The following is a 25,719-nucleotide window of genomic DNA, read 5'->3' as shown; positions in this document are numbered from 1 at the left end:
AATTTTATTTTAAAATGTTTTTGGCTTCTTTGTAGGGTAAGGGTAATCAAGTCTGAAGACGATGTACTGGTAGTATGCCCTACAATCTTAACAGAGGATGGCATGCAAGCTCAGCACCTGGGAGCTACTTTAGCTCTTTATCGTTTAGTGAAAGGGCAGGTGAGACTTTTTAGACCTAAGCGTTTCAAAAATCATTTCTGGAGTAATGGGTATATTTTGTCAACATAAAACTGTATCTGCATGTGGAAGTTAGTTTTTAATTATGGCCCTTTGTGCCAATTTTCTCTTACTGAATGCTTCTTCTGATTAATCCTTGTTTCTGCTTATTTATAATCTTGACTTCCTCTCACTTCTAAACATAGTTCAGTCTTTCTCCTCTTAGACCAGAGGCTCTGAACCATTTGGTCCAGCTTTGTAAGCTGTACTAATTTACAGGTTAAAAAATAGTTGTGCTAGAGCGGTTGAATTAAGGAGAGTTTTTTTTTTAATTTTATTTATTTATTATTCACGGCTGTGTTGGGTCTTCGTTTCTGTGCAAGGGCTTTCTCCAGCTGCAGCAAGTGGGGGCCACTCCTCATCGCGGTGCGCGGGCCTCTTACGATCGCGGCCTCTCTTGTTGCGGAGCACAGGCTCCAGACGCACAGGCTCAGTAGTTGCGGCTCACGGGCCTAGTCGCTCCGCGGCATGTGGGATCTTCCCAGACCAGGGCTCGAACCCGTGTCCCCTGCATTGGCAGGCAGATTCTCAACCACTGCGCCACCAGGGAAGCCCTAAGGAGAGTTTTTAAACATTTGTTTTCCTTTAACGTTATATTGTCTCTCAACTTTAAAAAATTAGACACTGATTCCAGTTTTCACTTTTAGGTTATGTTGACTGTAAGCTTCCAGTTTAAGGAAAGATGAAAATAAAGTATTACTGAAGAGAGCACTTTTAAGAGAACACAATGCTCTTTTTTTTGGTTGGGGGGGTATTGTCAACATTTCCTTTTTATAATAAACGTATATGTCTTTCTTCATGGGGAATTAGAACTACTGAAAATTTAGGCACTGATTAAGTGGAACTCCAACAATAATTCTTTTCCATTTTGTGTCAGTAAAAGTTCTTAATGTCTTTATTTCCCTCATTTTCTGGAATAAGGTATCATAAGCTAAGCTTAATTGATGGAAGTGACTATCAGTGTTACAGAAATAATTGTGGGCTCTTTTATAACACAGAATTAAGATAACTTAGTTTCATCCAGTGGAGTTCATTTTAAATACTTTGACCTGTAATATTATACAACTGCTGGAATCTCAGAGGGAACTTTGTTTTAGAGATGCTTTATGGATCATCTGAATATTTAAGTAGCACCACTGTAGGAATAAATAATAAACATGTATTTAATAGTTTATTGTGTTCCAGGAATAAGCACGTTACATGATTAACTTAGTTTACCTCGGAGTATGCCTGTAGGGAGGTACTACTATTAGCCCCATTTTACAAATTTAGAAACTAAGACACCAAGAGGTTAAGTTACTTGCCCAAGGTCACACAGCTAGTAAGTCTAGAAGCCTGAATATGATATGCTATTTATAAATTTGCATCATATACATGTATATCTTATATTAAAGTAGTAACTTACTAGTTTAAGAGACATTTTAAGAAGAAGGCAGCTATCCTTTTAAGTTCTAACCTATTGAATTTTGGTGTCCAGTAGTTAGTGAAAATGACATAACTACTGTTTTTTCCCTTTATAGTCAGTTCATCAGTTACTTCCGCCCACTTACCGAGATGTCTGGCTGGAGTGGAGTGATGCGGAAAAGAGAAAGGAACAGTTAAATAAAATGGAGACCAATAAACCACGTGACCTTTTCATTGCCAGACTTCTGAATAAACTGAAGCAGCAGCAGCAACAGCAACAACAGCACTCTGAGAATACGAGAGAAACCTCTGAAGATCCTGAGGAATCTTGGGAAAATTTAGTTTCTGATGAGGATTTTTCTGCACTGTCCTTGGAATCAGAAAAGGCAGAAGATTTGGAGCCGGTTAGAAACCTCTTTAGAAAGTTGCAAAGCACACCTAAGTACCAGAGACTGCTAAAGGAACGGCAACAGTTACCCGTGTTCAAACACAGGAACTCAATTGTCGAAACTCTTAGAAGGCACCGGGCTGTGGTGGTGGCAGGTGAAACAGGGAGCGGCAAGAGTACTCAAGTGCCACATTTCCTGTTGGAGGACCTGCTTCTGAACGAGTGGCAAACAAGTAGATGCAGCATTGTCTGCACCCAGCCCCGGCGGGTCTCAGCGGTGAGCTTAGCCACAAGAGTGTGTGATGAACTGGGCTGTGAAAATGGACCTGGAGGAAAGGTGAGACACTGTCCAGCCTCACCTCAGAGAGCGCTGACCTCACTCAACCTGTGCCCTTGGGACCCAAATGGAGCCTGTGCCATATATGAGTTTTGACTGATGCTGTTTGTTCAGTAGCGTATCTCAGGTGTTTCTCATGTTTTCTTGGCTAGATGTGATATTCTGCCACTCTCCTGTATATGAAAAGGATTGTCAGTAATTATCATTAAAATTCTCACATAAAAGGAAAAATATATTCACTTTAATAATTGAGTATTCAAATATATTACATACTAAGTTGATCATTCAAAGAATATAAACACATGCAAGTATAACTGTAATATCAGACATCTCAAGTATTTGGAAATCTTTTCTGTGGGACGTATTCCTGAATGATTTTCATTAGTTCAGTGAACAGAAGGAAAAAACAATATAAAAGAAAATGCCAGACTATTTTCAAATCCTGTATATAAAAAAATAATAGAAAAAGTACCTAAATATCCACTGTCACACACTTTGCGATAAAAGTATGCACAAAACTGGCCAAACCTTAACCGGAGTGACTGTAAAGTATAGGAATTAATAAAATTGCTTTAGAACCAAATGTAATGAATTCCCAGTTCATATAACTCAGTTTACTTTGAATTGTTCTTTATAAATATGATACTTAACATCTTTGTCTCTATCTTTAAGTTAGGTATCCCTTCATTAAAAAAAAATTTATTTGGCAATTTTTCTTGGTTTCTCTCATGAAATGTAAGAGGAAAAAGGACATAATTTCTGTCTTATAAGGAATTTACATTAAGGGCATGGCAGACGTGTTTACAAATATAACAAAGGAATGACTGAAGGAGACGGAAAGTAAATGTGATGGGAATAGAAGTGACTTCAGGATTCCCATCAGGCACCACTGGTTTTTAATGGTTGCAGCTTTTATGAGATCTTGATAGAAAAGTAGACCAAATTGTAGGAGCTTCTCTAAAATTCTCTTCCTCAGTACCTCAATATTTTGCTCCAAGATAATTTAATAAGAAATTGATTAAATCTATTAATATTTTCATAATAATGTTAATGGTACTCAAAGCAGGTGAACAGCTTTTTGTTTCAAAACTGAAAAAAGGTTTTTCTTGTTTAAAATTGCCGAAACTAATTGTATAGTTTTATATAATTGAAGACCATGGGAAAGTAATAAATTGCACTAAACAGATTTACTTACACTGCTCCATATAGTAGCAGGATCAGCACCTGTACTTTTTAAAGCTTGTTTCCTAGATCATTTGTGAGAATCTAATGTTGGCCTTGTGTTTTCCCTTCAGAATTCTTTGTGTGGATATCAGATCCGGATGGAGTCTCGAGTGAGTGAATCTACCAGGTTACTCTACTGTACAACAGGGGTTTTGCTAAGAAAACTTCAAGAAGATGGTCTCCTAACTAATGTGTCTCACGTTATTGTAGATGAGGTGAGTTGATTCTGTAGTCATGTTCAGAAAAAAATTCTAAACATTTTTGTATTAAAAAGATGTTACTTCTAAAACTAGCTAACCTTTTTTTCTTGCTTATTAAATGCCAGACACTTTACATATAATAATTATTTAATTTCCTCTACATATAATAATTAATTTCCTCTAACAAATGTGTCTCCTGTAAATTGATTTATTTAACAAATGCTGTATAACATTTGCTATATGCAAGGTGCTATTTTAAGGACTTCATATATACAACTTCAATTAGTCCTTCCAGCAATCCAGTGAAGTAGATATTATTATCCCTATTTTACAGTTGAGGCACACAGAGGTTAAATAGCTTGCTCAAATTCACACGGCCAATAAGCTCTACAGCTGGGGGTTCAAACCCAGGCAGTACATCTGCAGCCATCTCTTACCAGTCTGCTGCCTCTCAGCTACATTTGTTAAAGGATTTTCTCGGATTCTTATAAAAAGCAAGGAATCCTCATCAGTATGTCATTTTCTCTATAGATATACCCCTACTTGAATCAAATTTGAATGCACACTAAAATTGAATTATGCCAAAAGTTTCACATTAGAATTATTTAAAATGGTATACTAGCCTAGTATATGTTAAACTGACTTGCTTTGTACATAATTTTTTGAAAAAGAAATAAGATATACAGCATTTCTATTATTCAAAAAAAATTTTTTTCTATTTTCCCTGATGTAAAGTTTCTATGAATGTCTGTTAATTCACCAAGTTCAGAAGGCATTAGTGAAAGTTCAGTCATTCTTTGATTTTTAATTAATAGACTATACATAGATTATTGGGTTATTTTCCTCATTTTGGTTAGTAAGTATTAGAAGTATAGAGAGATACAAAAATGAAAATAAAGATTATCTGTAGTCTCATCCAGAAAAAAAATTAATATTGACATTTGTGCATTTATATATGTGTATGTTTAGCATGTGTGATATTTATTTTATAATTCTTTCACATCATTAGATAGTCTACAAAAACACTATTTTTTAATAGCTTTATAGAAGTATAAAATTTGGATGTCCCATAATTTATTTAACCATTTTCCTGTTGTTGGACAAGTTTAGGGTAAGATGTTTTTAAATATAATAATTTTGGTAATAGATGAGTGATAGGAATTCATTTTTATCTAAGGAGTCTTTAATCTTCAGTGGGAGAAGGCGTTGTACTGTTATCACTAAGATGTCAAAAAGAAAGAGGATGTATGGCTGCTTGATTGAGCAGGCCCATTGGTAACTTGCTCCTGGCAGTGCTGGGTGGGGAATGGGGTGTCACAGTTGCAGCTGTGCATGGCTAAGACCTAGATTTTATCAATATCCTCAAGAATCAACTTAAGTCAAAATGCTAATTTATCTATTTATAATGAGAAATTTTTTACTGCTAGGTAAGATGAAATACTTATATCAGCCAGTCAGTAAGTTTTCTTGGAGCCCCAAATTATTAGAAAATTGATTGATAAATATATATCAGAATGAACCCTAATTTAAAAGTTAGACCAACTTCAGGGAGCTGTTCTTTGATGTTTTAGTATTAGCAGTCTGTAGGTGTGATTTACTGAATTGTGCTTCAGTGTGATAATGTCAACCTCTTGTTGAGAAGTACAGTAAGAGTAAGAAAAAACCCAGTGAAATTCATCATCATGTTAAATATAATGATGTAAGAGATGCTGGCATAGAGTTCATTACATTATTCAGGGCCTTCTTTATGAAGATGCTCAGGATAATACTTCTGGCTTTCTTATTAGGAATAGTTGTGCGATTTGTTTTAGTTTATGGTCAGTGTGTGAGTTAAGTAGCTTTTCCTCTGGCTGCTGGTATGTTTACAGCCAAACTTTTTGCCCACCTCTTCCAAGTGTACTTAATAAAGCATACATTTTTATTAGCTCTATTTTATGTTTTATCCTCATTTTTAATTTTCTTTTTAAAAAATGTCAGTATCTGTATAAATTACCATCTATTTGAGGAGGTTCCCCAGATCTGTTTCATCCATCAGGAAATCTTTCTTTCTTGAGCTTCAGATATAAATATCCTGGTCAAACTACCAAAGTAAAAACATCCAAGATTATTCCTTCTTCTTTCTCCCATATCCCCTAAATCCAATCACCTAGACTTTGTTGATTTTACTTTTCTCACATTCATTTACCTCTCCATATTCACTGGTATTGCCCTCATATAGGCTACCATTATCTCTTTTAATTAGTACAAAAGCCTCTAATAAAACTTCCTACATTCTGTTTTGCTCTCTTCTACTACATTCTTCAATTATAGCTGGAGTTATCTTTTTTAAAACAAAATTCAGACCACATGATCCCCCTGCTTTGAAATATCTTACTCACTACCCTGACTCATTAGGATAAAGTCTCAACTCCTTAACACGGTTTACAAGACCTCATATGGGCAGATTACTGAGTACCTCGCCAGCTCTATCTCTTGCCCGTTCCTCATCCCATGCTCAAGGCATCATTTTTGTTTCTTCATTTCCTGAAATGTATAATTATCCCCCTGTCCACCATGATTTTGCACAAGTTGTGTCCCATGACTACTTTTTCTCCCTTTATCATACTGTTCCTTTCTCCTCCTTTTTTTAAAACTCATTTCATTTCTCAGCACAGATGGCAGATATCTCTTAGTAGCCTTCCTGACCACCTGAATTAGCTACCCCTTGCTGTACAGCAGAAACTAACACATTATAAATCAACTATACTCCAATAAAAAAAAATAAATATAAAACAAACAAAAAAAGAATATTAGACCCCTCCCCCCCCCAAAAAAAATTAACTACCCTTCATATGTAATTTCAAACCATCCTCTACAGTATCCTCTTCCAAGGCTGTAAACTCTGAAATGAAAAGACTATCTTGGTCATTTTTTAATCCCCAGCATCTAGCACAATGCTTAGTACTGTTTGTAGTGAACACATGACCGCTGTTGCCTCCCTTCCGAGCAAATGAATGATCAAAACCGTTTTAATTTTTGTTATCTTGATGTATTCTGTCTTTTGTATGCTGCCTTAATCTCATAAAATAAAATGGAGTAGAAATAACTCCAGTACAGGAAGTTGGAATATAGACTGGTACATCCAGCAGATACTGAGTTCTGACAATGTCCCATGTTTTTTTATGCTCTATAGCAGGTTTACGATGCTCGTCCCTAAAATGCATCTGTTGGAAGGGCATAAGAGCCTTTTTCTCAGACAGTTGATAGAGAACCTGTCAGATTCCTACTAATCAAATTCCCCTTTTTCTACATAGTAGATAAACCATCTGTCTTGTTGCAGTTTTGTGTCTGTTCAGTTGTGTATTAGTAGCAGTGCTTTAAGAGTTACACTAGCTTCTACGTGAAATTTGAGAGACATCCTAATCTTATCAGCTGCACACTTACAAACATCTCCTGAGGTAGAGTCCTACTATCATAGCTACTCTTGTTCATTATATGCTGATTTTTACTGACTTCAGTTTTAGAGGGTGACTTTATTTTCAATTCTGAAGATCTGCCTTATTTGAAACATACAGCTTCTCTTTCTGCATGTACTGACTATATGTAAATATTGATTAACTTTTAGTAGATTTGAGTGTCTGATTGTTTTAGCCTATTACTTGACCTTATGATTTTTTTGTTCCCCTTATGCTAGGTTCATGAAAGAAGTGTCCAGTCAGACTTCCTACTAATTATCTTGAAGGAAATTTTACAGAAACGCTCTGATCTACATTTGATTCTAATGAGTGCCACTGTAGACAGTGGAAAGTTTTCTAGCTATTTCATACACTGCCCTATTCTGAGAATTTCAGGAAGAAATTATCCTGTTGAGGTAAGTTTTCTTTATAATGCATATGTAAACAGAAACTACATTCCCACCAGTGAGTGTCACCATAAGACAGGCCCTTAAGTGTGAGCCTAGAACGATTCCTAGGGTAGTGCAAGTCAAGAGAGGACCTGAAGGGCTTCCCTGGTGGCACAGTGGTTAAGAATCTGCCTGCCAATGCAGGGGACACGGGTTCGAGCCCTGGTCTGGGAAGATCCCACATGCCATGGAGCAACTGGGCCCGTGAGCCACAACTACTGAGCCTGCACGTCTGGAGCCTGTTCTCCGCAACAACAGAGGCCGCGATAGTGAGAGGCCCGCACATCGCGATGAAGAGTGGCCCCTGCTCGCCGCAACTAGAGAAGGCCCTCGCACAGAAACGAAGACCCAACACAGCAAAAATAAATAAATAAATAAATTTATTAAAAAACAAAGAATCTGCCTGCCAATGCAGGGGACACGGGTTCGTGCCCTGGCCCGGGGAAGATCCCACGTACCACAGAGTGACTAAACCCATGCGCCACAACTACTGAGCCTATGCTCTAGAGCCTGCGAGCCACAACTGAGCCCACATGCCTCAACAACTGAAGCCCACGTGCCTAGAGCCCGTGCTCTGCAACAAGAGAAGCCATGACAATGAGAAGCCCGCGCACCGCAACGAAGAGTAGCCCCCACTCACCACAACTAGAGAAAGCCCGCGCACAGCAACAAAGACCCAACACAGCCAAAATTAATAATAATAAATAAGTTAATTAATTTTAAAAAAAGAGAGAGAGAGAGAGGGAGGACCTGGAGATGGCCTTGGGAATCAGATGGCTGGTGCTGCCTTGACTGAGGGTGAGTGGGCTGGAAGGAGGATTCTGCTGACGAACGACATACCTCAGAGGTACACAGCGTAAAACACACTTCCATAGCAAAGGCATTACATCCAGATTGGGGGTAGCTGCCTAGCAATAAGGAACTCCTTTTTCACCCATCCCTCAAATTTAGGCTTGTCTTTGAAGCTTCCTTCTATTCTTAATGTTTGCCCTTTTGGTTCAGCTGATAAAGGCTGCTCTTTTAATTGGTTTTCACATGTAAAAAATATACACCATGATGTGCTTTGTCCTGAGACTACTAGGAATAGATCCATCTACATCAGCCAAGTTCTTCGCTACCAATAAATGCAGAAAAAAGCTTTTTTCGTAATATTCTAAATTAGCATTTGGTGACATTCAAAAGGTAACAATCCCTTGTTCTCTTTAAAATGATATTTACTGAAATGAATTTGAGTTCACTATTTATATGCCTTAATCTATGCAGGTTTTTCATCTTGAAGATATAATAGAAGAAACGGGCTTTGTCCTGGAGAAAGACTCAGAATATTGTCAGAAATTTCTGGAGGAGGAAGAAGAAATAACCGTTAATGTTACAAGCAAAGCAGGGGGAATAAAAAAGTATCAGGTAAAAATAAAACATTTTTGAAAGACATCTGATTGTGATATCCAGGGCACAAACTGCCATAAGAGTTTAAAAATATGGCTGACACAGTGCATTCAAATATAATCTGGTAGAAGAAGAACAGATATGATTATGAGCAAATTTTAAAGGTCATTTCTTTAAATCTTTGTTTCACTGACTCTAGTGTTTGGCTTACGATATTTACTTTATCTCAACACCTTAGATAGTCAGGATGGGGCAGGACCAAGATCTAGATCCTTGCCATTGGTTTTCCTAGCAGCCTCTGTCCTGACATGAGCCAACCTTAGCTCTATACTATCCAGGGCAAGCACGGATCTTCACAGAGAGTTAATTTACTTTCAATGACATAATTTTAGAAATATCACAAAAGCTACATTATCCTGCATTTTGGCCAGTGGTACTATACACAGTATTTTCATTATATCCACAATATTTCATTCATCTAATGGAAGCACAAAGTAGAAGTTACTTTATCCTTTAGTTAAGCAGATAAACCAAGGAAGCAAAAACTAAAATCTTTCCCTGAAACTGCAGAGATAGAAATTAGAAACTAAAGAAAGACTTTAAAAAATTAAAAGTAGTATTTCAAAGGAGATGATTGGAATTCAGCAACCAAAATAGAATCTAGAAGGAATGAGGCAGGTGTAAATTACTTAATAAAGTTATTATTACCTCTCTTGGCCAGGATGCTTTTCAGCTGCCACAGAACAATGCATCCATTGTTCTGTTTTTCTTCATTTCTTTTTTAATTTAGGGTTTACATGCCAAGATAAGAAGGTTTGCTATACTTAAGCGGGCTGTATGAAATGAAATTAATAGGAGAGATGAAATTTTATAATACTTTAATTCTGTTAAAAATTGTATTCTTGCTATATTTTAACAAAATAATAGTGACAATGAGAAAAATACAGATTTGAATGAATGCAAGTAGCTCCTTTTTTCCTTCTTTGTCTTATAAAAATACATAATATTTTTGTTCAGCTTTTTCTGATTGTGTTTCTTTTAGGAATACATCCCAGTTCAGACTGGAACAAGTGTTGATTTAAATCCATTTTACCAAAAGTACAGCAACCGCACTCAGCATGCTATTCTCTACATGAATCCTCATAAAATCAACCTGGATCTCATTTTGGAACTTCTTACATATTTAGGTATGTATCTATTTCTAATGTGTCTCCATTTGTTTTGATAAAACTTTTCTAACTGGAGATGTTCTATTAATATCTTATATGCTGTTCCTTATTTTTGAATATTGTATCTTTTTAAAAATTTCAGACAGAAGTCCCCAGTTCAAAAATGTTGAAGGAGCAGTACTGATCTTTTTACCAGGCCTTGCTCATATTCAACAGTTGTATGATCTCTTATCAACTGACAGAAGATTTTTTTCAGAACGGTAACTACAAATCTTCATTATATTCCTGGTAGTTTTAAAACAGAAAAATGTTTCGCACATTGAAACTCTTGATCAGAACTTTCAAAGTCTTTTCACCTTTAGTGAAAATTGTCCATGGCAAAGCTCTTTATTTTCTTTTAACATTTCTATTATAGCATTTTACCTACTAAAATTTTTAGGTACTATTTCTACATTTATTTTATTTTCTCAATATGATTAAGCAGAGGGAATCCTGTGGTTAAGAGTAAGATGGTGACTCCCCTCCCCAGCACGCTGGATGGTGCAAAACCCTAACAGCAGTTTATCATCCATACATTTTTTTTTTAAATATCTTTGAAGCACTTTTTTTTTCTTTTTAATAAATTTATTTATTTATTTATTTTTGGCTGCGTTGGGTCTTCGTTGCTGCGTGTGGGCTTTCCTCTAGTTGCGGCGAGCAGGGGCTACTCTTCGGTGCGGTGTGCTGGCTTCTCGTTGCGGTGGCTTCTCTTGTTGCAGAGCACGGTCTCTAGGTGCACGGGCTTCAGTAGCTGTGGCTCGTGGGCTCTAGAGCGCAGGCTCAGTAGTTGTGGCACACGGGCTTAGTTGCTCCAGGTTATGTGGGATCTTCCCGGACTAGGGCTCGAACCCGTGACCCCTGCATTGGCAGGTGGATTCTTAACCACTGTGCCACCAGGGAAGCCCATCCATACATATTGAATTGGCTTTTTACTATGCCTGTTTTGATACAGTTATTACCGCTGTTACGGTTATAACTTCAGCATCAGAATACATTTTTAAAATTCTTTAAACCCTACATTCCATATAATTCATTCATATTAAGTTTTTTCTCTTTGATGAGTATATATGGGGTTTCATTGTACCATTTTCAGAACTTCTGTGTGTGTTTAAAATTTTTCATAATAAAAAATTTAAAAATTGCTTTCTATTTGCAAATAAATTTTGTTATTCTTTGCAGTGTCTTCTAAAGAGAAACTCTTGCTAAGAACTATGATTTTAACTTTCAGATATAAAGTGATAGCTCTGCATTCTATTCTTTCAACTCAAGATCAAGCTGCAGCATTCACACTTCCTCCTCAAGGAGTCAGGAAGGTAAAATTCAGTACAGCAAATTTATATGTGATCCAACTGAGAATATTTCATAAAAGTGTTATGACTTTTTATCATCAAAGACAGTTGTTAATATTAAGTGCCTTATAGTGCATGCAGACTCCAGATGCTCGGCAGCTTAACATAATCAAAAGTGAACCCAGTATTAAAATTCAATTTATATTAGGTGTTTATGTTTATATTATATGTTATTAATAACTTTAGGGGAGTGGTAGTTTAAAAATATGGCATGGATGTTGCTTATGAAAAGAAAAATTACTACTATTCCTTAAAGAAGATATCACAAAGGATGTTGGATATCAGGAGCTACTTGAATCCTGGGAGGATTCTTTTTTGTTCTCTTTGCTACTCATCCCTGATTATTTTTGCAATACAGAGACCATTAGGTTAGGAAACAATCTAAGTATTTTCATCGTCTCCTCTGTTGGGATGCTGAACGAAGAGATACTTGGCAAAGAGAGTTTCTCAGATTTTGACCCTCTCTTAGGCGGGGGGCAAAAAAGAGCACAATGTAGAAACTCTGGGGAACACAGAGCTCCCAGCAAGAGCCTGCACTCTAATGCAGGAGGCCTGGGTTCTTGTCCCTAAGCTGCTGCCATGTCTGTGACCTTTGGCAACCCACTCAGCTTCCTTTCTCATCTTTAAACAGGAGCTGGATTAAACTTACGGTTTTCTAACTGTGCTCTGAAAACTCCAGGGGTTCAGAGGCTGTGTGCTCTGATCTGTAACATTTGGCTTCCCTGTAACATTTTGTCTTAAGAAAAGGATTCCACCTCTAAAAACTTCGATCACCTAGGTCCCATCTAAATCTTAATAATCTGGGTTCTGTTTCCTAGGATAAATGAGTAAGAAAAGCAAGCATTCAGTATTGAGATAGAGTGATAATATATTGAATTTGACCTAGAATTTCCTAAATGTTTTACCTCCAAAGACTCAACAGAAAAAAAAAAAAAGAAGAAACAAACAAAAAAGCCACAAGAAGATTGCACTATTCAGCCATCACCATTAAGAAATTTTGAGCTAGAAAGGGACTTAAGAAGTCATCTATTTTTCTACCTTGTAATTTGCAGGTCAGGTAATTGGAGGCCAGAGAGGTAAAATGACTTGCCCAGGTCACAAAGCTAATAAGTAGCAGAGCCAGGGCAACAACCCACCAGTTCTTCTTACTGAAGAACTATTACTTTTTTATCTACTTAACTGTGAAGTTTCTGCTGAGCAGTCTCCATTCTCTGATCCAATTTCCCATTCCATGTATGTCATTTTTAAGATGACTGACTAGAATTAGGGGACTGGTATTTTTGTTGGAATAAGAATCTATAACTTTAATTAATAAGCTAAGGTGATAAAATTAATTAGAGCAAATTTAAATTACACAGTAATAGCAATTAGATTGTGAATTTTTGTAAATAAAATTGTAATTCATTTTTTAAAATTCATTGGTTAAACTATCCAAAGGAGTTTAAATGATGGCACATTGCTGAAAGTTGTTACCTAAATGTTTTGGCTTTTTATTTTCAGATTGTTTTAGCAACAAATATTGCAGAGACGGGTATCACTATTCCAGATGTTGTATTTGTAATTGATACCGGAAGAACGAAAGAAAATAAGTAAGTTTGGATTTTCCAAATCAAAACATTTTTAACCTGAAAAGGGCTTGGGACTCTTGAATTCTTAGGAGACATCACAGAATCATTCCAATTTTAGTACATGTGCTGCTGAAGCAAGCATTAGATCACAGAACCATATCAGGAAAATCTCAAATGTCCTAATTCTGCCCAAAACAAAAAGTCTCAGAGAAACTGTAGGGAAGTTTAAAATGTCTGAGAATAAATGTTAAGATTCATGTCGGGGCTTCCCTGGTGGTGCAGTGGTTGAGAATCCGCCTGCCAATGCAGGGGACACGGGTTTGAGCCCTGGTCTGGGAAGATCCCACATGCCGCGGAGCAACTGGGCCCGTGAGCCACAACTACTGAGCCTGAGCGTCTGGAGCCTCTGCTCCGCAACAAGAGAGGCCGCGATAGTGAGAGGCCCGCGCGCCGCGATGAAGAGTGGCCCCCACTTGCCGCAACTGGAGAAAGCCATCGCGCAGAAACGAAGACCCAACACAGCCAAAAAAAAAAAAAAATTCATGTCATCAGTTTTCCCATAAGTAATGTCAATGTATCGCTACTTTTAGAAAAGTGCTGAGAAAATATTCAGAACATAAATTTTTATAAATTAGTTTATAAATTAATGTTTTACAAAAGCATTATTTATGGGATTACAAAAAAAAGAGCATGAGTTTTCGAATCAGAGTTGGATTATAAATCTATGATCTATAATCTTGAGCAAGTAATATGACCATCAGTTATAATCATCAGTTTCCTCATATGTAAATGGGAAAAATTAAAATTTCATAATTGAAAGTGCCTAGTACAGTAATTGGCACATAATAGATAACTTTAACTGAATCTTCAACAGAAAGATTATTACTTTATAAATGTTTTAGTGTTTATATTTCACAAATAAGGGAGACCACCTTAGTAGTCTATTGTAATCTATATACACTGTCCCTAATATTAGGAAATTTGAGCAATATTTGGAAGTGAGTGTGACTATCCAGTACAAAATAAACTCTTGATTTTTTTAATTGTACCTGTAGAGGAGGTGTTTTCAGGGTTGAACTGTATCTTGTGAAAGGTGCGTTGAATTGTAACGTTCACAGTGGCATTTCTCAAACTCTCAGAATTCTTATTGCATAATTAAGAGGCACTCTAATCTTCAACTTAATTTTAGAGTCAAATATTTCCAGTTTTTTCAGATTTTGATTTCAGTCAATTATGTACATATTCTCTCCTAAAACATTTCTCTAGGTACCATGAAAGCAGTCAGATGAGTTCTTTGGTGGAGACGTTTGTCAGCAAAGCAAGTGCTCTGCAGCGCCAGGGGAGAGCTGGGCGCGTCAGAGGTGGCTTCTGTTTCCGAATGTACACGAGAGAAAGGTATGGCATAGCCCGGAAATTAAAAACACATAAACCAGTACAGTGTGACATTTCTGATAGTATGTATTTAGTATTATTTTATTTTTCAGATTTGAAGGCTTTATGGACTATTCTGTTCCTGAAATCTTGCGTGTGCCTTTGGAGGAATTATGTCTTCATATTATGGTAATCCCAGAGGAACTTAGATGAATTTTTTGTTCTTCACCCCTTTCTGGGCAGGCGGGTGGGACGAAGACTTAAACTTATCTTACCTTCTGTTGCTCTAGATTTTCAAGTATTTTATTTACTCTTCTTTAATAAATGCCCCCTTCCCCCATCTTTTGTGAGTAAACCCACTGTGCTTTAAGTCTGCCATAGGCACTCATAGTTTTTAGATGAAAATATAGACTCATAACCTAGACCAGTAGTTCTCAACTGGGGACGATATTGCTCACCAGGGAAAAACTGGAATGTCAAGAAACATTTTCAGTTGTCAGAACTGGGGGGAGAGGGAGACCATGCTATGGACATCTAGTGGGTCAAGGCCAGGGATGCTGCTAAACATTCTACAGTGAACAGCACAGTCCCCTAAAACAGAATTATCCGGCCCCAAATAACAATAGAGCTGGACTTGAGAAATCCTAGCCTAGACCAAAGGCTTCCTACTCTGACAGATCTATAATATCCTTCAGTTCTCAGATTTTTGATTCTATAAAAATCAGAAATGAAGAAACTAAAAATATGGACTGGAAGATCTCATCCTCTTTGCTACTCCCTTAATAGACACAGACATTTATCCTCCTTGCTTAAAATTTTACTTAAATTTAGTTCCAGTTTGACCATCTCTTTGTTAATTCTTTCTGATCACATACTAATTTATCACTTTTTCAATCTGCAGAAATGCAATCTTGGTTCTCCTGAAGATTTCCTCTCCAAAGCTTTAGATCCTCCTCAACTTCAAGTAATCAGCAATGCAATGAATTTACTCCGAAAAATTGGAGCTTGTGAACTAAATGAGCCTAAACTGACTCCATTGGGCCAACACCTTGCAGCTTTGCCTGTGAATGTCAAAATCGGCAAGATGCTTATTTTTGGTGCCATTTTTGGCTGTCTTGATCCAGTGGTAAGACAAACAACACTGCTGCTTCTTCACTGTAAATATCATTTTGGCTGGGGACGTATTAAGTTTAGAAACAAATTTTAACTTTTATTTTATTTAACTAAACAGAATGTCTGTACTGACATTAAAACCAGGAAATCTAAATGCTTAATGAGAATTTCTGAATATTTAACTTTTTATATTTATATACAAGAAAATCATCCATTTACTAAGTGTATTGTAGGTACTATTTTGTAAAAGGGTTTTGGCTTGTCTAGACTTTTGCTATCAAACATCCCACTTGAAATATTTTTACTTAATTGAATATACAGTAAGTGATTCTTAGAGCGTTTTGAACTCCGCACATAAGTAGAATCAAAACTTCCTTTTTTCTGAGTTACCTCTGAGCTAGCAATTACCAGCGATTCTGTTTTCTCAAATTATCTCAGAATTAACAAACTTTGTGACTCTGAATCTCTTGGCTCATATGCCTGCTCTGCCATTCCAACTTTCCAGCTATATCAAGTTGTGGCCTTTTCTGGGACTACAAATCAAGGCTGTTTGAAAATGATATGGAGAGAGTATGACTTACTCTAGTCTCTTTTTTTCTAGTATCAGATATAGATACTCACCAGAATTGTGTTGAGTCCAAGAAATATCCTCTGCCATGACAGTTGATCTGAAAAGCTGCAACAACAACAACAAATGGGTTGTTATGTAGTCCAGATTATGTAAGAAGTATTTAAAGAGCATTGCAGACAATGGAAATTCAGGCTAGGAGTCAAGATCCCTGAGCTGTGGTTAAGGGATTTCTTTTAACTGTGTGACAGACTATAAATCACACAAATATTCATTTTTTTAAATCTCTGATTCTGGTGGTATTACTTCCCTACCCACAAAGATGGTGTAAAAGTAAAGTGATAAATGTTTAAAATTCCATAAAATGAAACTAAAAGTAACTAATTAAAATGAAAATATGTAGCTATTATAGAACACGATAAATTGAAAAGAAGAAACGTGCAACTTGAAAGTGCAATTGTTTTATGATTTGCTTTCTATTTCAAATCAGCTTTCAATATATACCTCTTTAATGACAAATTTTTTGGTTATTTATGGATAGGCAACACTAGCTGCAGTTATGACAGAGAAGTCTCCTTTTACCACACCAATTGGTCGAAAAGATGAAGCAGATCTTGCAAAATCAGCTTTGGCTATGGCAGACTCAGACCATCTGACGATCTACAATGCATATCTGGGGTAAAGAAATAATCTGGGTTTTGTCAGTAGGTCAAACCTGAGGGTATTTACTTTTTAAAAAAAATTATTTTTGACTTTTATTAAAAAGATACATTTAAGATTTAAATTTATTTTTAGTGACTGCATCTGTCAAGTTGAATTATTTTAAAGATTCACATTTTTATAATCCTAAAATTTACGAATGTACTCTGTATTATTATGTGTATATTACCTTGTACTTGAAGTTATGAATTTACTGTTATACATGAACAAAAAATATCTGTATTGTAATTGAAATTCTTACATACAATTGGCTAGCTCCTAAAACTTCCTCTTTTGATATGATTATAATGTAATTAAAGCTTTGGTTAGTACATCTGAAAAAGAGTTTGGAAGCATATTAAAATTTGGTCATTTTACTTATGTAGATGGAAGAAAGCACGGCAAGAAGGAGGCTATCGTTCTGAAATAGCATACTGCCGGAGGAACTTTCTTAATAGAACATCACTGTTAACCCTAGAGGTAAGTCTTAATGCAGCTATCTTAATTCAGGGTCATATAGTCAAGAGGATTAATTTGGAAAAAGAAATGCCTAGGATAGTGCTTGACACATAGTAAGGGTTTAATAAACATTTACTGAATTAATAATTTGTGATTTTTTGTTTTGTTTATCCCAGCAGTTAACCTGTATTACACAGTGATTCTAAATAGTATGTAACGATCATAATATATTCAGGAAATGATCAAAGATCCAACATGATTTCATAGAAATAACACTAGCTTGGGAATTAGGATAGTTGTCTATTCAGCAGCTCAGCTTGGGGAAGGTTAATTAAGTCTCAGTTTTTCATTTTAAAAAATAGAATTGAATTGGGGATATTCTATAGTTTTTCTTAACTCTGATAATCAGCTGTTATTTTTAATTATTATGGAAATTTTCAAACATACAAAATAGTATAGGGAACTCCTGGGTACTCATTTCCCACTTCCGTAATTATCAACACGTGCTCAACCTTGTTTTACTTATACTCCCGTTAATCCACTATCTGCCCTCTAGATTATTCTGAAGCAAATCCCAGGCGTCAGATTGTTATATGTCTCTGAAGTATAGGACTATTTTTTTCTTTAACATTACCATGCCTTGAAAAATAATTCCTTAATATCATCAACTATACAGTATTTAAATATCCCTGATTATCTCATAAATGTTTCTTTACAGCTAGTTCAAATCATGATCCACACAAGGTCCACACATTGATTGATATGTCTCAAGTTTAGTACATTTAAAGGGAAATGGTGTTTAGTGCAGACATGCTATAAAAGTATTCATAACCTCTCACACAATTCCCATAACCTCTCACATAATTCCCCTATTCTATGCTCATATTTTAAAAGGTTAAAAAATATTTTTATTCCCATATAATTTGACCAATTTTTGTGTGTGTAATTTAAAATAACTGCTGAACCTAGTACCTAAGCATCTATTAGGTGCTTAGTCAATATTTTTGAACTAATGAATAAAAACGAGATTATTAGATTAGCCTAACAGTGTACTTCTATAATGTCAAATATGCAGTAGACTTGAAGAATGCAAGAAAAAATAAATAAAAATAAAATAACTGCTGAGATGACAGCAGGGACTTTGCTAAGTGGAATAAACTTTGTCCTTCTTGAAGCAGAAAACGGGATAAATTGAAAAAACAGATGCCTCTGGGCCAGCTGACTGGGGTTCAAGATATGGAGAGCTAATCAACACTCCTTTATCTCGACTCCACTTCCTCCCAACCTCCAAGTTGCCTCCCACCCCCTTCCTTCTATGAGCCTTTTCTTCACCTCCCCTGGGCTGCAAGGTTTTCAATCTCTTTACCAGCTTTGTGGTGTGGCAGCAACTGTCTGTTTGGTCTTTCCTCTCCTGGACTTAAAGTCCCTTAAGTCCCAAACCAGAAGCCTAAAGTAAATCGTAAATGTACACTTCACCTTTTAATCACTTGTATCCTGTTTACTTTAAAATGCTCATCCTCCCTGTAGTATTTCAGTTGATTGGCACTGCTAGAGGTAGAGAAAGATTTTAGGCAACAAGTTTAGATTGTTGCCATTAATAAACTTCATCAGAGTTCTTTAGGAAATTAAGATGTTTCCCAGAGACAAATGAAGAAGGTTCTTGCAGTCTAGGATCAGAGTCCTCTGTAATTCTTCCTTACTGTTCTCTATGTGACCATCCTTATTGAGTAAAAATCTTGAAAGGAGAGCTACTGTGGAAGTAAATAGACTGAATGAAAATGCGTTCAGGTACATTTTTATTGCTCTCACATTTTAGACATTCTTATTTTATGACATCTAAAGTCTTGGGAAGATAATCTATACAAAATCAGTTGATGTTATGGAATCAGATGACTCCATTTAATCCTTGACTTTCCAGTATCTTCCTCCCTAATGTAATTTGGGCTGTAGTTAACTAAAAATTTGGCATACTGTTAATCTTGTTTTAATTGATGTATGGTTGATTTACAACATAATATTCATTTCAGGTATACAGCATAGTGATTCGGTATTTTTATAGTTTATACTCCATTAAAGGTTATTACACAATAATGGCTATAACTCCCTGTGATGTACAATATATCCTAGTTGCTTGTCTGTTTTATACATACTAGTGTATATCTCTTAATTCCACATCCCTATCTTGCCCCTCCCCCTTTCCCTTCCTCCACTGGTAATCACTTGTTTGTTCTCTGTATCTGTGAGTCTCTTTCTGTTTTGCTGTATACATTTGTTTATTTTAGATTCCACAAGTAAGTGATATCATACAATATCTGTCTTTCTCTGTCTGCCTTATTTCACTAAGCATAATACTCTTTAGATCCATCCACACTGCTGCAAATGGCAGGATTTCATTTTTATTTTTACTAAAATGTTTTTTTGAATTTTATTTTTTTTAATACAGCAGGTTCTTATTAGTCATCTATTGTATACATATTAGTGTATATATGTCAACCCCAACCTCCCAGTCCATTCTACGCCACCTCCACTTTCCCCCATTGGTGTCCATACTTTTGTTCTCTACATCTGTGTCTCTATTTCTGCCTTGCAAACCGGTTCATCTGTACCATTTTTCTAGATTCCACATATATGTGTTAATATGATATTTGTTTTTCTGACTTACTTCACTCTGTATGACAGTCTCTGGGTCCCTCCACGTCTCTACAAATGACCCAATTTCGTTCCTTTTTATGGCTGAGTAATATTCCATTGGGTATATGTACCACATCTTCTTTATCCATTCGTCTGTCGATAGGCATTTAGGTTGCTTCCATGACCTGGCTGTTGTAAATAGTGCTGCAATGAACATTGGGGTGCATGTGTCTTTCTGAATTACAGTTTTCTCCAGATACATGCCCAGTAGTGGGATTGCTGGGTCATATGATAATTCTATTTTTAGTTTTTTAAGGAACCTCCATACTGTTCTCCATAGTAGCTGTATCAATTTACATTCCCACCAACAGTGCAAGAGGGTTCCCTTTTCTCCACACCCTCTCCAGCATTTGTTGTTTGTAGATTTTCTGATGATGGCCATTCTGACCGGTATGAGGTGATACCTCATTATAGTTTTGATTTGCATTTCTCTAATAATTAGTGATGTTGAGCAGCTTTTCATGTGCCTCTTGGTCATCTGTATGTCTTCTTTGGAGAAATGTCCATTTAGGTCTTCTGCCCATTTTTTGATTGGGTTTTTTGTTTTTTTAATATTGAGCTGCGTGAGCTGTTTATATATTTTGGAGGTTAATCCTTTGTCCGTTGATTCGTTGGCAAATATTTTCTCCCATTCTGAGGGTTGTCTTTTCGTCTTTCGTCTAAAATTTTACTATAATATTAGATATTTATGGAACTTGAGGAATAGTAATATATTAAGACATTTCTTCACAAGTGTTGGCTGGTGCTAAACTTGAAAATAAACTGATATATTAATAAAATGCATAATCTGAACAGTTGGCTAAACTAACAAGATATTATTTATACAAAGACTAATGCACAAAAATATATACTTTTTAAACAAATAAATTTATTTATTTATTTTTGGTTGCATTGGGTCTTCGTTGCTGTGCGCAGGCTTTCTCTAGTTGCCGTGAGCGGGGGCCCCTCTTCGTTGTGGTGTGTGGGCTTCTCATTGCGGTGGCCTCTCTTGTTGTGGAGCACAGGCTCTAGGAGCGTGGGCTTCAGTAGTTGTGGCATGCAGGCTCAGTATTTGTGGCTCGCAGCTCTAGAGCACAGGCTCAGTAGTTGTGGCGCATGGGCTTCATTGCTCTGCGGCATGTGGGATCTTCCCGGACCAGGGCTCGAACCTGTGTCTCCTGCATTGGCAGGTGGATTCTTAACCACTGTGCCACCAGGGAAGCCCAAGATATATACTTTATGCTGCTGGCTTTACTTAGTAATATGATGGACTAGGAAAATATTTAACAAATATTAATATTTGTAATAAGGCTAAAAATGAAAAATTTTAGCATGCCAAATTTCCACAAAGGCTGTTTTTAATTGAGGTATAGTTGATTTACAGTATTAATAAGTTTCAGGTGTATCACAGTGATTCACAAATTTTAAAGATTATGGTTCATATATAGTTATTATAAAATATTGGGTGTATTCCATGTGCTGGCAATATATCCTTGTAACTTACTTATTTTATACATAGTAGTTTGTACCTGTTAGTCCCCTATCCCTATCTTGCCCCTCCCTCCTTCCCTCTCCCCACTGGTAACCACTAGTTTGTTCTCTATGTCTGTGAGTCTGTTTCTTTTGTGTTATATTCACTAGTTTTATTTTTTAGATTCCACGTATAAGTGATAACACACAGTATTTGTCTTTCTCTGTCTGACATATTTCACTAAGCATAATGCCCTCCAGGTCCATCCAAGTTGTAGCAAATGGCAAAAATTCATTCTTTTTTTATGGTTAAGTAATATTCCATTGTATATACATACATCATCTTCTTTATCCATTTGTCTATTGATGGACATTTGGGTTTTTTCCATATCTTGGCTATTTTAGATGGTGCTGCTATGAACATTGCAGTTCATGTATCTTTTCGAGTTAGTGTTTTTGTTTTTTCCGGATATATGCCCAGGAGTGAGATTGCTGGATCATGTCGTAATTCTGTTTTTAGCTTTTTGGCATCCTGTCAATTTTGATAGGAAACAGTAATATAAAATACAAGGTTGGTTGGCACCTTCTCTATTTTAATTATGATCTTGTCTCTTTTCAACAAACCAATCCAGGATGTAAAGCAGGAGTTAATAAAGTTGGTTAAGGCAGCAGGATTTTTATCATCTACAACTTCCAGTGGCTTGGAAGGAAACAGAGCCTCACAGACCCTTTCCTTCCAAGAAATTGCCCTTCTTAAAGCTGTACTTACTGCTGGACTGTATGACAATGTGGGGAAGATAATCTATACAAAATCAGTTGACGTTACAGAAAAATTGGCTTGCATTGTGGAGACAGCCCAAGGCAAAGCACAAGTACATCCATCCTCAGTAAATCGAGATTTGCAAACTTATGGATGGCTTTTATACCAGGAGAAGGTAAAGTACTCATTCTTAAATTCCAATATTCAGGGCATTATTCTAGAAATCAGTTATAAGAAATTAGGATGCCCAGCAGATATCGTATTTGGTTCTTAAATTGAGCTATTCATGTTTGTTTATATTCGAAATCAAGACGTACATGGTTTCTCAACAAAAACATGTAACATGTCTTTTTTCCACATTTCCAAATAAGGGAGATATGGGATGGGATAGAACTATATATGATGTGGCAACAGTTTGAGTCACAGTGCAACCTAAGATAATTTAATAGCAAATATTTGTAGATTACAATTAAAACAGTCAGCCTTTTGAATCATAGCTCATTAAATAAAGATCCATAATTTCAAGCATTGGCTTGAATAACTCCCAGCATATCATCAAACTTAAATGTGTAAAACGTGACAAATTCCTGACTAATGGCCATTGCTGAACCTTGCTTTAGAAACCAGACACTCTGAAACTTAATCATAATTTTATTGTTGCATTAATTATTCAACAGCATTAGCATAAAATTGCTTGTTCATAGTCTCATTTATGTTCAAGGTATATAATTCAGCCTTACAATTAATGTTTAAAATCCTTTTAATAGTATAAATGCACAGGTGGTGACTCTGATTATTATAAAATTGACAAATTATGCACATAAGAGAATGTAGACATGTAGCTTTATAAAACCTGACTTAAAATATATAGTAGCAAATTATAGAAAAATGCTTACATGAAACAGATAAATGAATTTTTTATATTTTTAGGCTGTAAAGTGTTTTTTTCCTCTCTGTTTTTATGCAGATACGGTATGCCCGAGTATATTTGAGGGAAACTACCCTAATAACCCCTTTTCCAGTTTTACTTTTTGGTGGTGACATAGAAGTTCAACACCGGGAACGTCTTCTCTCTGTTGATGGCTGGATCTATTTTCAGGTACATGCTACAACTGACCTTACTGATTATATTAAAATTTCTACTTCCAGTACCACTGAGGTAGTTTTTTTAAAAATTTTATTGGAGTTTGCGTAACTTCTTCCAATAATTTGACTTAAAATAGAAGACTTAACTTATTTTATCTTGCCTATATGGTTTTAAATCTGTTTAATTTGAAAATCAAATTATATTGCTATTACAGATTCCATTTATTGTCAGTAATAATTATAATTTGCCATGTGTTGTATACTTCAGTAGTTAACTTTACATGGATTATCCCTAATTTAATACCCTAACAGTCTTGTTAGATAATTTCTATAGTTTCTTTCTATAGACAAGGCACTTAAGCTCAGTGAGAAGTTAAATAACTTACCTAGGTTACATGGATTGTTAATGGTAGAGCAAGGTTTAAACCTAGAACTATCTGATCCTCAAACTCATGCTCCTTCCGCTATATTGTGCCACCTATAAAGAGACACAGATTCATAGCTTAAATGCATATTGTCACATTCTTCATTCTTCTCTGGAAAAATTAGACCAACCAGTGCTACCGGCAATAAGTCTATTTCTCTGTAACTCATCAACATTGACCAGTTTAAGCAAATCTGATACATTCTGCTGATATACCATGATAGCTGTTTGTCTAAGACTGAAGATGTAAATTTTAAAGGCAACTTAAAAAATAGGTGCAGTTCTCACAAAGAGGCTGAGGTGGTAGTAGAGTTCTATAACTGGATTGTGGTGATGGTTGCACAACTCTATAAATTAACTAAAAATCATTGGATTGTATACAATGAGTAAATTTTTTATAATCTGTAAATTATACCTCAATAAAGCTTTTTTAAAAAATTCCATTTTAAAAACTGTAGTAAGAGAAGAAAACAAACAATTGAAATAATGGTTGCTTTATTTTGGAAAGAGATATCAAATTTATGGGTACTTAATAAGGAAATTGAAGTTTATGTATCTTAGCTACAGGAAGTGATTTATTTATATTTTTCCCATAACGTTTTATATTAAAGTCAAGATGTGCTAAAGCATATTGTAAGGTATACATGCTTAATTTGATTTTACTTAAACACATTCCCACTCCCTGGGATTAACATTGTTCAATTTGTTATCTCCTCTCAATAGGCACCTGTTAAGATAGCTGTCATTTTCAAGCAGCTAAGAATTCTCATTGATTCTGTTTTAAGAAAAAAGCTTGAAAATCCTAAGATGTCCCTTGAAAGTAAGTGTTTGATTATAATGTAGGTAGAAAACAGTATACTTTTAAACACTGGCATACACTATAGCTCACTGAGGCTTAAATTCCATGTGATTAAAAATTACTTTAATAAAATTTATTTTATGCTGAATTCCATCAGACACAGACAGTTCTTCATTATTCACAATCTAGTTATTCTCTTAAGATTCTTCTGGTTTACTCCTTCCTCTTCTATGCTTCACTTCTAAACTTCTGGTCATTTCACAGAAAAAGGATGATAAAACTGAGCATTTGTAATTTTGCTACTAGTTTACATACTAGTAAACCAGTGATAGTTATTATAAAAAATAAGAAAGAGGGACTTTCTCTGAGGTTCCCAGCATGTTTTCTCTACCATTCTCACAAATGCAGAGCTGTTAGTCTGTATAAAATATGTACATTATCCTTCAACAGAAATCTGCAGTGGACACCTGAGTTGCCACTTAGTCTGGTATAGTGTTTCCCAAACCTGCCAAATAATCAGAATTATCCTGGCAGTTGTTAAAAGTACAAAGTCCAAAGACCTACTCCAGGCATACTGAATCTCCTCTGTGGGAGAGGCCGATGGCCATGTTATTATTTTGTAATCTCTTTTAATCTGTAACACTTCCCCTCTACTACCCTCCCCATTTTAAAATTTTTAATAAACTAGGTTATTTTTCTGGTAGAATTTCTGACATTTAGGATTTGGGTGGTTGCATCTTCATGCTTTGATTTAATGTGTTTCTCTGTCTCTCTTTTTTTTTTTTTTTTTAATAAATTTATTTTATTTATTTGAATTTGGCTGCATTGGGTCTTCGTTGCTGCGTGTGGGCTTTCTCTAGTTGCGGCGAATGGGGGGTACTCGTCTTTGCGGTGCACGGGCTTCTCATTGCGGTGGCTTCTCTTGTTGGGGAGCACGGGCTCTAGGCGGGCGGGCTTCAGTAGTTGTGGCGCGTGGGCTTCAGTAGTTGTGGCTCGTGGGCTTTAGAGCGCAGGCTCAGTAGTTGTGGTGCATGGGCTTAGTTGCTCCGCAGCATGTGAGATCTTCCCGGACCAGGGCTCGAACCCGTGTCCCCTGCATTGGCAGGCGGATTCTTAACCACTACACCACCAGGGAAG

General features: G+C 36.1%; 2 protein-coding genes across 16 annotated transcripts in view; one reads left to right on the top strand and one right to left on the bottom strand.

Annotated features, from left to right (window-relative positions):
* LOC309624388 (uncharacterized protein) overlaps positions 1-25,719 on the bottom strand; it is a 69,140-nt gene that overhangs the window by 8,555 nt on the left and 34,866 nt on the right. For 7 of the 12 annotated variants that reach the window (XR_014241865.1, XR_014241866.1, XM_082382559.1 and 4 more), the window contains exon 3: positions 16,269-16,323. Coding sequence is in view for 8 of the 12 variants with exons in the window: in XM_082382559.1 (XP_082238685.1) it covers positions 16,269-16,323 (55 nt within the window). In the remaining 4 variants the exon portion in view is untranslated. Of the gene's footprint in view, positions 1-3,793; positions 5,850-16,268; positions 16,324-23,446; positions 23,838-25,719 lie in introns of those variants that run through there. The other 5 variants (XM_082382558.1, XM_082382560.1, XR_014241868.1 and 2 more) reach the window with 4 other exon arrangements.
* DHX29 (DExH-box helicase 29) overlaps positions 1-25,719 on the top strand; it is a 47,175-nt gene that overhangs the window by 19,579 nt on the left and 1,877 nt on the right. For 3 of the 4 annotated variants that reach the window (XM_082382185.1, XM_082382186.1, XM_082382187.1), the window contains 17 exons: positions 36-159; positions 1,737-2,345; positions 3,641-3,784; positions 7,443-7,619; positions 8,916-9,056; positions 10,081-10,225; positions 10,350-10,467; positions 11,475-11,559; positions 13,096-13,184; positions 14,430-14,558; positions 14,648-14,723; positions 15,436-15,660; positions 16,757-16,893; positions 17,301-17,394; positions 22,146-22,448; positions 23,241-23,372; positions 24,507-24,603. In XM_082382185.1, the coding sequence (XP_082238311.1) occupies positions 36-159; positions 1,737-2,345; positions 3,641-3,784; positions 7,443-7,619; positions 8,916-9,056; positions 10,081-10,225; positions 10,350-10,467; positions 11,475-11,559; positions 13,096-13,184; positions 14,430-14,558; positions 14,648-14,723; positions 15,436-15,660; positions 16,757-16,893; positions 17,301-17,394; positions 22,146-22,448; positions 23,241-23,372; positions 24,507-24,603 (2,825 nt within the window). The remainder of the gene's footprint in view (positions 1-35; positions 160-1,736; positions 2,346-3,640; positions 3,785-7,442; positions 7,620-8,915; positions 9,057-10,080; positions 10,226-10,349; positions 10,468-11,474; positions 11,560-13,095; positions 13,185-14,429; positions 14,559-14,647; positions 14,724-15,435; positions 15,661-16,756; positions 16,894-17,300; positions 17,395-22,145; positions 22,449-23,240; positions 23,373-24,506; positions 24,604-25,719) is intronic. The other variant, XM_082382188.1, reaches the window with a different exon arrangement.

The sequence above is a fragment of the Balaenoptera borealis genome (assembly GCF_965194805.1).
Source record: "Balaenoptera borealis genome assembly, chromosome: 2".
NCBI lineage: Eukaryota > Metazoa > Chordata > Mammalia > Artiodactyla > Balaenopteridae > Balaenoptera > Balaenoptera borealis.
Note: the sequence above shows the minus strand (reverse complement) of the source record. Positions and strands in the feature narration are given on the sequence as shown.